The 14050-nt window shown below is 42.8% G+C and overlaps 1 protein-coding gene across 2 annotated transcripts in view; it reads left to right on the top strand.

Moving 5' to 3' along the window:
• Positions 1–14050, top strand: part of LOC100152536 (ATP binding cassette subfamily C member 4 (PEL blood group)) — a 223180-nt gene that overhangs the window by 169867 nt on the left and 39263 nt on the right. For both annotated transcript variants that reach the window (XM_084982092.1, XM_021065786.2), the window contains 5 exons: positions 3695–3845; positions 4260–4379; positions 5453–5563; positions 6461–6561; positions 7820–8011. In XM_084982092.1, the coding sequence (XP_084838218.1) occupies positions 3695–3845; positions 4260–4379; positions 5453–5563; positions 6461–6561; positions 7820–8011 (675 nt within the window). The remainder of the gene's footprint in view (positions 1–3694; positions 3846–4259; positions 4380–5452; positions 5564–6460; positions 6562–7819; positions 8012–14050) is intronic.

Below are 14050 nucleotides of genomic sequence, written 5' to 3'. Positions count from 1 at the left end.
GGGTGGGGTGAGGAGTGGGCCACATACCTTTCCTAGTAGAGGTGTAGGAAGGAGTAGGACAGATTGCTCAACCTGCAGGGCAAGAGGGGGCATTGCAATGAGACGGGTGGGGCGATAAGGGTCTGGTAATCCTTGTTTTGGCCAGAGGCTTGGAGTTCTGTCTCCTTGCAGAGACCTTGAAGACCCACATTAAGAGCTGACTGAAGGTCTCAGGGCTGGTGTGGATGTGAACAGATCCACAGTAGTCAAATAAGGGATGAAAGGCACGGTTAGTGTCTCCTAAGGAAAGGACACATTTAGGAAAGGTTAATCTGAGAGTGTGTATGGATCTAATCATGCAGACAAAGACACACCAACTTTCCCTCACGGTCTGATTTAACAGAGTTAACAGAGTTTGAGGTCAAAAGAAATAGCTGATAAAGGAGGGATCTGGAAACAGGCTGATCTCTGAACTCCCTGAGACTTACAAGGAGTCGTCATATCAGCTTATCCCTGCGGACTTAATATTAACCCTGGGTCGGTATTAAATTTAGGAGATTAGAGTTTTTTTAAAAAACTATTTGTCCCTTTGCTTCTATTCATCCTGTAATCGAGGGGTAATGAGTATTGCTTGATGGGAATTACATTTTATTTTTTAATACTTAGAGAGTTTTGGAAACTGTTCAGGATTTTACTGCCTCTACAAGTATCTTGTAACGCAATCTATGTGATAGTCATTTCATTGAGAGGTTATTTTTATCTCATATGTTTCCAGAATAAATAGAAGAATCTCTCCTATGTCACATCAGTAAACAGCTTACTGATCAAAAACTAGGCATCATTTTTTCCCTCTCTCTAAAGAAAATCTTGCCGTGTTTTCCTGCCAAGAAGTGAATCTTGCTTTGTTTATTGCACTTAAGCCATATCTTCTGCAAAATCAGCAATAGTTTAAGGCAATCTGGACGATTTGTACTTATCACAACTTGAAACAGAATTCTTGAGGGTCTGACTGAGAGCAGAATTAAAAACCGAAATTCCTTTGAGGTGTTACCAATGGCAGTGATCCTGACTTTATTTTTTGATACTGTAAACAAATAATAAAAGCACCGTCTAGTAATTAAGTGGCTTTATGATAAAATACATATTTTGCATTGTGCCTAATATAAATATGAGAGCAAGTGAGAGTTCAAATAAGAATGGAGTGAGCCAAAAGTATGGATGGCGTATTTATTTGCATAAAATAAGAAGACTACATTTTTACTTGCTGTTTATAGAAAACATGTTCTTTGGCACATGCTTCACAAAGACTAGCAGGAACAGAATCCCATGGAATTAAGTTTAAAGTAAAATGTGGGTAGATACCTAGGAACTCCTACAAGACTGTAAGCAATTTGAAAGTTGAATGTCAAACAGGCAAACAGGCCTTCGTATTTAAAATTGTGCTTGTGAAAAGAATACGTTAAATTCTGCAATATTATAATACAGTATTAATTCTAGAGGGAGAGACTTCCTGTGAAGTTTTAATGTTTTTAACCACCATCCAAATACAGATATTGAAAATGCGTCCTTGGGATTTATGTATTTATTAAAATTAAATTGGTTTTTTTTTTCCCCAAGTCATTTTGCTTTTTTTAGGCTTAGAGCTCATTTTTCTTATGAAACTTTTTTTTCTTATTTAAACAATAAATCGTAAGATGTGTTGGTGTGTTCTATTAGGGACCGTTTTTAAGACTGGAAACGATGTCTGCTCTGTGAGCTGCGCAGGCTCTTATTCCCTATTAACTAAGAATCTGTGGTTAGTCCTTGCATGGGAGACAACAGATACAACTAAAAAACAAGAAGATGCACAGAAATGGGAGGAAAATGTAAAAATGGGGGAGTATGTTTAGATATTAATTTTTTAAATAGGAACTTTCTCTCTGTGACTGAATTCTGTGGGCAAAGTATTCATCCTCTTCAGGCTTTGTAAATGGAGAGAATGATCCCGTTTACTCAGGCTTGATGTGAGAATGAAATTGAATAATGCCTGTGAAATATCTGAGAGCTGGGACACATGGCAGGCCTCATGAAGTGCTATCCATTTTTGGCATGGGGGGGTAATAACCACCCTTTCTTTGATTGTCAGCTAGATCAAGAGAATCATGGAATTTCTTCACTATTATGAGAAACCTGGCCATGGGCACTGGCAATGAAGCAGATTTTTAGTTCTCAAAAGTTTTGATTGGAGAGGTTTTGAAAACAAAACCATTAACATTTTTCACAAACATTATTTTCTTTTCCTTTTTTTTTCTTCTTTGTACGGCTTTTTTACATATTTAATTACCAATTCATTTAGATGCCGGTGAGGTTTGTCAGAAACAGCCTCACAGGTCAGCACCCTTCCTGAGGATGAGAGGTGCTCATAAGACTCTCTTCCTCAGGGGTTGGTGACAGGGTCCTCTCCTTTGTCATCCTGACGTTCCAACCATGTCCTATTAGCGTTCAGGTTCATGAGATTCTTAGGATTCTCTGGGCCCATAAATCTATTTATGTCCTGTCCTCCATGGCCGCTGGCACCCAAAACACACTGAAGGGTGTTTCTCCAGGTGTGGGTTGTCATTCTCTGCAAAGTAAAGAATGACTCTGAGGGAGTTCCCGTTGTGGCTCAGTGGAAACCAAACTGACTAGTATCCATGAGGACGCAGGTTCCATCCCGGGCCCCACTCAGTGGGTTAAGGACCTGGCATCGCCGTGAGCTGTGGTGTAGGTTACAGATGTGGCTCAGATCTAGAATGGCTGTGGTATGGTGTAGACTGGCAGCTGTAGCTCCGACTCAACCCCTAGCCTGGGAACCTCAATATGCCACAGGTGAAGCCCTAAAAAGCAAAGAAATATGTATACACACACACATACATACATATACGAATGGCTCTGAGTTGTGAAAGATCATTGCGTATTTTCAGGAGAAAGGTTTCACCCAAGAATTGTTTGAAATGAATATTTAAAATACATAGCACAATGATAGAAGGTTGCCCTGTATGTCGGGGTCAAGTTTATGTTTATCATAATGGCTTCTGACGTGGGTTCCTGAGATCCATGGCTTCTGCTTTGTGGTCTCAATCAAGTTGCTTTTCCTCTCCCAGTGCCTCAGTGTCTCCATCTATAAAATGAGACTGGACTATTACTAGTAAGGGTACTGCGAGGAGTGGTGAGTTCACAGGAGTGAAGTATTGAATGCACAGCCCTGCACATTCAGCAAATGTTAAGTACGCAAAGAAAAAACAAAAACAAACAAACAAAAAAACCCAACCTAGAAAGAGGAATTCTCATTTCCAGAGGTCTACATTTGAATTTTTCTCCCTTTCCTGGTCTTGGAATTTGCAATTAACCCTTTCTTTATCCATACAGGTATAGTTGAGGCTTTTGGATTCCTCATCTGTGTTACCTGCTTGCTCTAGTAATACCTACTGGTTCATAATTTGGAACTCAGGTCCTGCTGTCTGAGTCTGAAATAGTCCCATCTGTTAAAAATCGTGCTTGGCACATAGTAAGCTTGCAATAAACATGAGGACCACCTAAATTTTTGTTTTTTTCCTTGGATAGGAACGCATCCCCTACTTTTCAGACTTGCCTTTGGTGAAAAGGAGTTTAAGCCTAAAAAAATCAACCCATTAACACTTATTTTTGATAAGAATGTTTGATAGAGAGGGCTCTGTATCTATTTTCTTTATTTCAGACATTTCTACAAGTGATGGGTGTGGTGGGAGTCGCGGTGGCGGTGATTCCTTGGATTGCGATTCCTCTGATTCCCCTTGGCATCATTTTCTTTGTTCTTCGGAGATATTTCTTACAGACATCACGAGATGTGAAACGCCTGGAAGCTACAAGTGAGCACCTGGGCCCTCTGGGATGGCAATGGAAACTAGCTTCCATTTATGCTGTAATTAGTAAAAATATTAATAAATAACCATCATTATTAAGACAAAATCATGAAGTAGAATTGTTATGTTTAAAAGAAGTTATCTGGACAATGTTTATGTCAGAAACCTTGACTGGATGGTTGCTGCAAATTAATACTAACTTTCTAGAAACCAAGCTAAGAAGAGAGGTATATTGTGTTCCATAGTTCTCTGCATCTACTTCCTTTCCAGAAGGGGTGTCATCCCTCCTCCTCCAGGCAGCCCCCCAGGAAGCTCCCGGTGTGCCCTTTGGTGGGAATTGCGACCCCAGGGTGGGGGAGGTCGTTTGTTTCCTGGCATCCAGGCTCCCTGACCTTCTCTGTCGTGTCTCTGCTTCCCCAGCACGGAGCCCGGTGTTTTCGCACTTATCATCGTCTCTCCAGGGACTCTGGACCATCCGGGCATTCAAAGCCGAACAGAGGTTTCAGGAGTTGTTCGACGCTCACCAGGATTTGCACTCAGGTCTGTACGTTTCTAGAAATAATTTCAAGAGTTGGGATATGCTGCCTTCTGCGGCTTGACCTCCTTCTCAGGTGGCTCTCTCTCTGCGCTGCCTGCCTCTGCACATCCTCCCCCACCCCTTCCTCAAAGCATCTTCTCCATTCCCTCCGTGTCCCCAGTCACACCACTATTTTACTCCCCTGACTGGTTTGCACGGTCCTTGCATCATGGTGCCCTGTTGCTTTGTGGACCCTGTTGCAGCATTCAGTAACCCTTTTTTTTTTAAAAGATCCAGACAGTAAAGTAAACATTTTAGGCTTTGTGTGCCACCCTGTCTCTGTTGTATCTAATCAGGTTGCAGAAAAGCAAGGCAAACATAATACAAATGGCCATGGCTGTGTTCCAGGAAAAGTTTATTTGCAAAAGTAGGTGATGGGCTATTCCTGGCCCCAGGTTGTAGTTTGCCCCTCTCTTTGCAAAGCATGCAAGGTGGCCTAAGTGACTGAGGAAAAGAACTGCCTCATAGTCAGAGTTTCCGCCCACTTGATGTATGTTATTCTTTGCAGCAGTGATATTTTTTCCTTAGGTAGACATTTCAGAATTTCCCCTAAGTCTGTAAAAATCCTGGCCCACCTTTCCAATCTTTATTGTATTTCGAGCTTAAGAAAGGCATTTTGTAAGCCACGTGCAGATCCTGTTAGCTGCTGCGCTCTGCTCTCAGAGAACTGGGAACGGTTGCCACTATGAGAGGATAAGCCTGACACCGAGGCCCAGCCCTGCAGCGAATGTACCCATTGTACCGTTTGTCCGTGTTCTTTATTACAGTTATATTTCTGTTTATACCCCGTGGGTTGAAGTCTCCCGTGCTTGCGTCCCACAAGGCCCCTGGCCTGATTCCTCTGTGTCCCACATGTCCTCTTGTGTCAAAATCTTGCTTTTTGGACTCTTCAGGCTCCTCACATGTTCAACTTGGCTGTCCTACTTTGTGTCACAATCTTCTGTCGCTCAACCTAGCACAGCGCTCTCCCCTCCTCAAAGCGGTTAAGATGGTGTTTCTGCTTATTCACTCTCCTTATTCCGCTTCACAAATCCAGAGGCCTGGTTCTTGTTTCTGACCACGTCCCGATGGTTCGCCGTGCGTCTGGATGCCATCTGTGCCATGTTTGTCATTGTTGTTGCCTTCGGGTCCCTGATTCTGTCAAAAAGTGAGTACAGATGTGAATAACTGTGCTATGATCGCAGTTTATATAACTGCATTTACAGTTATTAAGGGAATCTTTTGCTACCTAGTCGAACATCAGAGGCTGTATGGTCCCCATGACATGTGTTCAGGCATTGGTAGTGTGGGGCTCAGGTGGAGGAGTCATTTGGGTCTTAAGCACACCTTTTATCCTTTTATCTTTTTTGAGTGGGTCGAGGTCTACACCAGTTGCAAACTGACCATATTTGGGAGGAGAGAAGCACACTTGCTTTTTGTGTAGTTCAGCGCTTTAGGATTCAGCTGAAGCGCTGCTTGGATCTTGTGGTTGCAAGTGCCTGATAGACTGAGGTGAGAAAGATTCTCTAGGAGAAAACACTGCCCTCACTGCTGTGGGTACCAGAAGAGCAGGCGTTGACGCGCCTGGCATGAAGTCACCGTCCCTAACTATTCCGTCGTAACAACCCAGAATTACAATCTTGAATAATGGAACAGTCAAGAGTATTATTTTAGTTTTCAAAGCACTGGTGTTCTTAGAACCCATTGCCTTGTTTTTCGTGGTTTCCAGCTGCGGCTACTTTGGACGTAGAAAGTGAGATTATCAGTGAGACCATAATGACGCAAGTCTGAATAATAACACGATTCCCCCACCTGTGTGGTGCTGTGCAAGTGTATTGAATAGCTTTCTGCATTCTTCCGATTTGGATTTTTTGGTCTGTTTTTCTTTTTTTTTCCCCTTCGTATCATCGAGTCCATCCGTAGATAGTCAAAGTACAAGTAATGCTATTGTCATACGCACATGATTTAAAAATCACAAGGGAGTCTTGGTAAAGTGATGGAAGTGGCCGGGCTTGAGGGTAAGCGTGGCCTTGATGTTATTCTTCTTCTGCTTCTTCTCTTGCAGCTTTGGATGCCGGGCAGGTGGGCCTGGCGCTGTCCTACGCCCTCTCGCTCATGGGCATGTTCCAGTGGTGCGTCAGGCAAAGCGCCGAAGTGGAGAACATGGTGATGTCTATCGTAGCCTTCCTGGCTTTTTCAATTCTTCTTTCTATTGAACGACCTGCATGCAGTTCTCACGTAAAATAGCTGAAACCGTTATTTTCCATTGTAGCTAACAGACTCCCATCTGTTTAAAGTTAATGTAAAATAAAATATATACATCTTTTTCTCAGTCTTCTGGATGCCATGTCAGCAGGTTTTATATTCATCACAAACTGTCTTCAAATATAATAAATGTCTCGGTGGGAGGGAGGTTCTGGAGAGGATATGAGCTCATTTCTTAGGGACTGGTTTATTTTTGTTTCTTTATGGTTACTTCCTCATTTTTGGAGAAAAACAATTCAGTATTTTGAGGTCGTTTGTTCAATTAATAGGAATCTCCTCCTCCCCGCACCCCCCATATTAGGATTTATTCTTATATGTGTTGAACACCTGACTTTGCTGGCGTCCCTCTTTTTACGGTAGGATGAGCCCCGCCTCAGAATGTACTGTCGGAGGTGCCTTAGTCAGTGTGTAAATTACCTCCTTTTTTTGGATACCTGCATCTTCTCCTAAAGAGAGAAAAACAATGAAAATGAAAAATATCATTTTATTCACTTTCATTTTCTAATAAAGTAAAAAGTAACTGATGATTAAAATGAGGTTTAATGACCATCCAGTTCTTTTCATCTATAGCAGATGGTCCTTCTCTAGCAAAGGGCTCCTGGTTGGTATCCACAAGTATTTTCTCTGATAAAGTTCTGTTGTGAAAACTGAATCTCTGAAACCTTAGTGTTCAGTTCTTTAGTTATTTTAGTTGAAGGAGGTAGCCTAATGAAAGTCATCAGTGTTGGAGTTCCTACTGTGGCTCAGCAATAACGAAGCTGACTAGTATCCATGAGGATGCAGGTTTTATCTCTGGCCTCACTCAGTGGGTTAAGGATCCAGCGTTGCTGTGAGTTGTGGTGTGTGTAGGTCGCAGGCATAGTTCAAATCCGTCATTGCTATGGCTATGGTGTAGGCCAGCAGCTGAAGCTCCAATTTGACCCTTAGCCTGGGAACTTCCATAGCCCACCTAAAGAGCAAGAAGTAAATAAATTAAATTAATCGTTAGTGTCCCCATCAAACTACTACTTCCATCTGTTAGAGTTGCTAAGACTTGAGATATTCCAAACTATATCAAAGCAGTTATAAAGATATAAATGCAGAATATCTCATTTACAGTCTCTGGACATCCATAAATAAGCCCCTCTATTCCTAACTCATGTGATGTCATGTCTTTCAGATGATTTCAGTAGAAAGAGTGATTGAATATACAGACCTGGAAAAAGAAGCCCCCTGGGAATACCAGAAACGCCCACCACCGACCTGGCCCCATGAAGGAGTGATTGTCTTTGATAATGTGAACTTTTCCTACAGCTTAGATGGACCTCTGGTATTGAAGCACCTGACAGCACTCATCAAATCAAGAGAAAAGGTTTGTTTATGCCATTTGCCTCTTTAATAATCCAGCTAAATGCTGAGCACCAGCTTCCTCGTCGGTGTGTCATGGGGACTCTTGGTCCCTCTTGGGTGCAGATTAGATCAGTGACATCATAGGTGAATTATTCTTGGAAACTGACTATGAAATGGGAACACTGGCATTCCTTTCCCTGTGTCCTGAGCTGCCTGATAGGGCTTGGTGGGCTCCAGACCTGAAAGTTAACCCAATCTAGGATATTATGATTGACATCTGATTGTTTATTCAGTCTTAGAGGTCAACCCTAGCTCCTAGTCTCTGCCTCCTTCCTTTCCAGTCTTTCTTTGTATTTCTGAACTACAAACCAGATGCTTCAGCCTTACTGTCCTGGGTGAGCTGCTGCTGAAACCATAGCGCAGCCCCGGATCCATGCCAGCAGGGGCTCAGGGGCCAGCTTGTGGCCATCAGACAAGAGCCCCAAATCATGACTCAGTCGGGGGGGAGGAACCAGGGCCCCCCGCTGGAGGCAGGGCCCAGAGACTTGCCCCCCAGAGGATCGGGGAAGATAGAGGCGGGAGATGGCACAGGGGTGTGTGACCTCGTCCTGCCAGCGTCCATGTCACACTCAGCGTGGGCCCTTGGCTGGCACCAGGGCAGGGTCTTGAAGAAGAAACTAAACCAGGGCAGATGGGGCAGTAGGACGCTCCTCCCCGCCTAACTTGCGTGTTTTGAGTCCTAACATTCCTACACCTTGTGGGCTCAGAGAGTGTGTAGGTTTCCCAAAGCACTGCCAATTCCCAGCCCCCAGAGTGCACAGCTGCCCCCCCCCCTTCTCTTCTGTCGCCTGGCTGGTGAATGTGTCCTCATTTTCAGTCACAATGCTTCTGCCCCCTTAAGACCCTCTCTGCTTCCATGGGATCTTTTTTTTTTTTTTTTTTTTTTTTGTCTTATTTTTTAGGGCCACACCCATGGCACATGGAGGGTCCTAGGCTAGGGGTGGAACGAGAGCTGTAGCTTCTGGCCACACCACAACCACAGCAATGTGGGATCCAAGCCACTCTGCGACCTACACCACAGCTCACAGCAACGCTGCATCCTTAACCCACTTAGCAAGGCTGGGGATCGTCTTCCTGGATACTAGTCAGATTTGTTACCACTGAGCCACTACGGGAACTCCCACAGGATCTTATATATTCTTTTAAATTAGCATTTGTGGTACACCCATGTTTATGCAGCCAAACCTTAGAAGCAACCCAAGTGTCCGTGATGACAGTGACAGATGAATGTATTAATAGCATGTCATATGTTTTCACAATGAACTACTATTCAGCCTTAAAAAGGAAGAAAATTCCGACCTTTAGAGAAACCTTGAGGACATCATGTCAAATGAAATAGTCAGACACAAAGCCACCACTACTGTATGATTCCCTGTGTATGAGGTTCTTAGAGGAGCTGGATGCACAAAGAAAGAAAGTAGAATGATGGTTGGCTGGTACGAGGTAATGGGAATTTGATGTTTAATGAATACAGAAGTTCAGTTTTACAAGGCAAAAAATATTCTGGAGGGACGGCAAGTGAATGAACTTAACGTTGACCTGTCCACTTAAACATGATTAAGTTGGTAAATTTTATGTTGTTTATGTTTTATGTATATTTTGCCACAATTAAAAGGTACCCTCTATGGCATGCTTTGCCTTTTTTTTTTTTTTTTTTTTTTTTGGTCTTTTGTCTCTTGTCTTTTTAGGGCCGCACCCGCGGCATATGGAGGTTCCCAGACTAGGGGTTGAATCTGAGCGGTAGCTGCCAGCCTACACCACAGCCACAGCAACGCCAGATCTGAGCCGCGTCTGTGACCTACACCACAGCTCACGGCAACGCCAGATCTTTAACCCACTGAGCGAGGCCAGGGATCGAACCTGCAACCTCATGGTTCCCAGTCGGATTCGTTTCTGCTGCGCAAGAACGGGAACTCCCAATGACATGCTTTGCATTGGGAGTCTGTAGCCCACAGCGGGCTGAGGCTTCTTAAGATCAGTGAGCATCTTATTTTCAACTTTGTTCCCCAGGAAGTGTCATTCTGCAGGGCACAGAAGGGGCGGGGAGGGACTGCTAGCTGGGAGAGTGAGTCACACAGGTGTGCGCAACCAGTAACCAACACACACACACAACTACACAAAGAGCTGTTTTCCTAGACATGTTAGATACTTTAAGAACTGCTCTTTAAAACTCTCTCTTCCTCTTCCATTATGTCACCTAGTGGACTATAATCATAATTGAGTTAATGATACCTTTGTGCCATGAAAGAATAAATACTCAGTTTAATTCCGAAGTGATACCCAGGGCGCAAAGCTTCGGTCACCGGGCAAGAGCTGGCTCCTCGTCATTTCCAGTTGCATTGTAGGTCAGGAAGAAGGTGAGGACTCGTGTGTGAGGAAAACGTTAACTGCCCTTCTTGACCCAGTCCTGTCGCCGAGAGCCCTGGAAGAACTTTTGCTTCCTCTCAGACATGTGTCCATCCGATTTCTTGCTGTAAATGTAATTGTGTTAATTTGCACTCATACTTTCCCCCAAAGCCATAAAACATGAATTATCTAAGAAACTCTGTAGCACAACTTAGGGACATAATAGATTTGTGTTCTTCCGTGTTATACCCCCAAATTATAGCGCCACCTGAGATTCTAAAATGTTTGAGGGAAACCTGAATTTGGAGACCAAATTAATAACTAAGGTAACTTGGTTTTTCTGGCTTGGTTCACCCCATAATACCACCATTAGCTTCATTTCTGTGTTTGGAGGTTGTACCTGGGCAGTGTAATCTTTTTTTTTTTTTTTTTTTTTTTTTTTGCTTTTTAGGGCCACACTGTGGCATATAGAAGTTCCCAGGCTAGGGGGCCAAATCGAAGCTATAGCTGCCAGCCTACACCAACGCCAGATCCCAGACGCATCTGTGACCTACACTGCAGCTCACGACAGATCCTTAACCCACTGGGTGAGGCCAGGGATCAAACTCACATCCCTCATGGACACTATGTTTGGTTCTTAACCCACTGAGCCACAGTGGGAACTCCGGGCAGCATAGTCATGAAGCGGTTTCCCTCCCCCCGTGTATATCCTGGCTTCCTTTCCTGCACACCTGTTCTAGCCCCTTTATCCAGAACACCCCTTTGCTGTCGGGGAGTGTGAGCAGCAGAAATAGGGCTTGGTTCTCTTTCCAGCATTTCCTCTGCTGTCCTGACTCCTGGAAGTTAGAGTCAGCGGGAAAATGTAATAGGTACTATGCACGTTTCTAATTCTAATTCATGGAAGAAATAGCCAGCAAAAATAAAGAACCAAAATGAGGTAAATAGCACCCTAGTCTTCCTGGTTAGATTCTGAACACTGTCTGCGTTTTTCATTTAGATGATTTTGTGGTTGATTTGATCATTTTAGAGAGTACTGGGCCATTTTAAAGCATTTTCCAGCTCTAGAGATAGATTGATTTTGGTTTGTTATTTTTTTTGCTTGCTCAGAGCTATTACTTGGATAATACATTTTTACAGATGCTTACTAGACCTTGCTATAATGTGCAAAAATATTAGTTTCCTACATTTTCTCCTACTTTACATAATGTTTTCTCAGAGACCCCTCCACTCCCTCCCAGACTGTCCCACTTCCCCTGCCAGCTTCCTAATTCCTTGTGACTCAGGCGCTGGAGGCAGAGGGATGTCTTAGAAATACAGAATCCCAGCTTCTCTCAGACTTCTTGACTCGAATGGCATTGGAACAAGACCTCCCAGTAAAGTTCTTTGTCTTCCATTGGCAATTTTTGATGGCAAGTAATTCTTGATTTATACAAAGGAGGAAGACATATAAAGCTCCCAACAGCGAGACTAGGACAGAGTAAATGCCTGGCTAAAGATAGCTGTGTAAAAGGACCACAACCACCTGCACTGCAGAAACTGTTCTTTGCCCCATGATAACAGGGGTTTGGCCATTTGCACTTAATATTTATGGCTATAGGATTTATCTGCCATGTCTCTCTCTCTCCAGCTTATTGTTTACCTATAAGTACGGTTTTTTAAAAATAAATTTTCTCTTGCCTGAGTTTGAAACCTGAGCTTTCTATGGAAGCCTCTTCTGTGCAGGACACCACAGGTAAAACAAATAATACTGCTGTCAATTCATGTAGTCCAGTCGAAGAACCAAGGGGCTGTATTCGCTTTGTAAGAGAAGGTCACCGTTTTTATCGAAGGTTATTAAAAGATGCTGTCCCATCTGTTAGTGTTGGAAAAGTCCACATGAAGGGACCAGGAGAGCATTTCCAAGGACTTAGGTGTGTGAGACAGACTTAGTGACATGTGGCTAGGGTTTCAGCTGGTGGAAATGTGTGTGAAAAGCATTTTGGGGACCAACATAAGCAACAGCAACTTGATTCAGTGAGTGAAGGACTCGGCACCTGCAGAGCGTGTCAGGGAGATAACCTACCAGGCGCAGAGCACATATTGTCACGTTCAGCCCTCCCCACTACCTGGTGATGCCAAGGAAGCTGATCGTGGAGGTGAAGGGTGGAGAGGTTAGTGGAGACAGTTAGCAGATGCGCCTTCTTGGGATGGAATGACAGGCACAGAGCTGTCCTTTGGTTGTTTAATCTGAGACGTGAGAGCCTGTGGACCAGAACCGGGAGATGCAGGAGGCAGGGAGTTGGCAGCTGTTGTGCGCTCCAGCACATGGGAAAAGGATTCTGTGATTTTGGAATCAAACATGGCAGTTAAAGTTATAACACCCAGGTTTTCAGTGTGCAGGGAAAGCGGGGGGAGTGGATAATGGTGTCGTAGTTCTGCGGGATAGGCTGGCCGTATGTAAGAGTCTCCTTTACAAATGTTCATCCCTGTTTCTCAACAATTCCACATTAAGAATTTATCGTAAGTAAATAATGAACATTGTTTGCAAACATTTCGCTTCCTGGATATTTAACACAGAGTTATTGATAATGGCAGAAATCTTGCAGACTGCCTAGTTATCTACCAGTAGGGTGTTTGTTAAATAAACGATCACACATTCTGTAATATTATGTGGCCATTAAAATAAGTATTTTTATGAAATACTGAATGAAAACTGATGACATCAGTTTGTTCATATTCCAGTTTGTTTACATATATGAGCTTCTATCTTTAGGAACAAATACACAAGTCTAGGAAGAAAATGCGTCAACATCTTAAGAATGTCTCGGAGTGCTCTGGTGATGGCTAGTGCTTACTAACCTTTCAAACTCGCTTACACTGATTATGGTTAAGATGTTAGCATTTTTAGCAGTAAAGTATTTGAAAATTAAGATGCACGTTGTTTTAAACATAATGCTGTTGATATTTAGTACACTACAGTATTTTATAAACATAAGTTTTATGTGTACAGAGGAAGAAAAAATTCATATGACTTGATTTATTTTGCAATATTCACCTCATTACGATGGTTGGAAAGCAAATCTCCAATATATTGAAGGTTTTCCAGTACACAGAATATATGAGCCGTGAATACACACCAGGACCTGCCTGTATGCAAAACGTAGGCTGTCTATATTATCTAAATTATGATTTGCCATAAGATACAAAATCGCAGAAACGTTAAGTCAACTAAAGCCACCTTTCTTACATTTAATCTCTATGAAGATCAATTATGTTTTCAAATGCCATGATTGATTTTTAGAGACTAAACTTTGAAACTTTGGAGGTATTCAAGTAAGAAAATGGGTCAAGTTCCTAGTAACCAAATCGCTGAAAGATTTAGTTCTGTTTAAAGTCGGGAGTTTTTAAAATGTACTGAAATAATTCATAAATGATTGAAAGCATGTCTTAAACCCCTCTTGGATTTCTGATTCCTAAATAGAGATGAAATTATTGCCTGGGACGTTCCCCCCAGGGAATTTGGAGTTGCAGAAGCGCATTGGTAGAGAATAAGGCCCGTTTCTGCATAGATGTTTGCATGTACATAGCTGAAAGCTAGTTTTTACAGTGTAGTTTCATTTCTTTTTTTTTTGTACTTTCATTTCTGACTAGCATTTTACCTGCATATATATTGATT

This window comes from Sus scrofa, chromosome 11, assembly GCF_054392235.1.
Source record: "Sus scrofa isolate SSC_HxYL_T2T_F1_AM1 chromosome 11, Sscrofa_HxYL_maternal_Yorkshire_Landrace_v2.0, whole genome shotgun sequence".
Classification (NCBI taxonomy): Eukaryota; Metazoa; Chordata; class Mammalia; order Artiodactyla; family Suidae; genus Sus; species Sus scrofa.
Note: the sequence above shows the minus strand (reverse complement) of the source record. Positions and strands in the feature narration are given on the sequence as shown.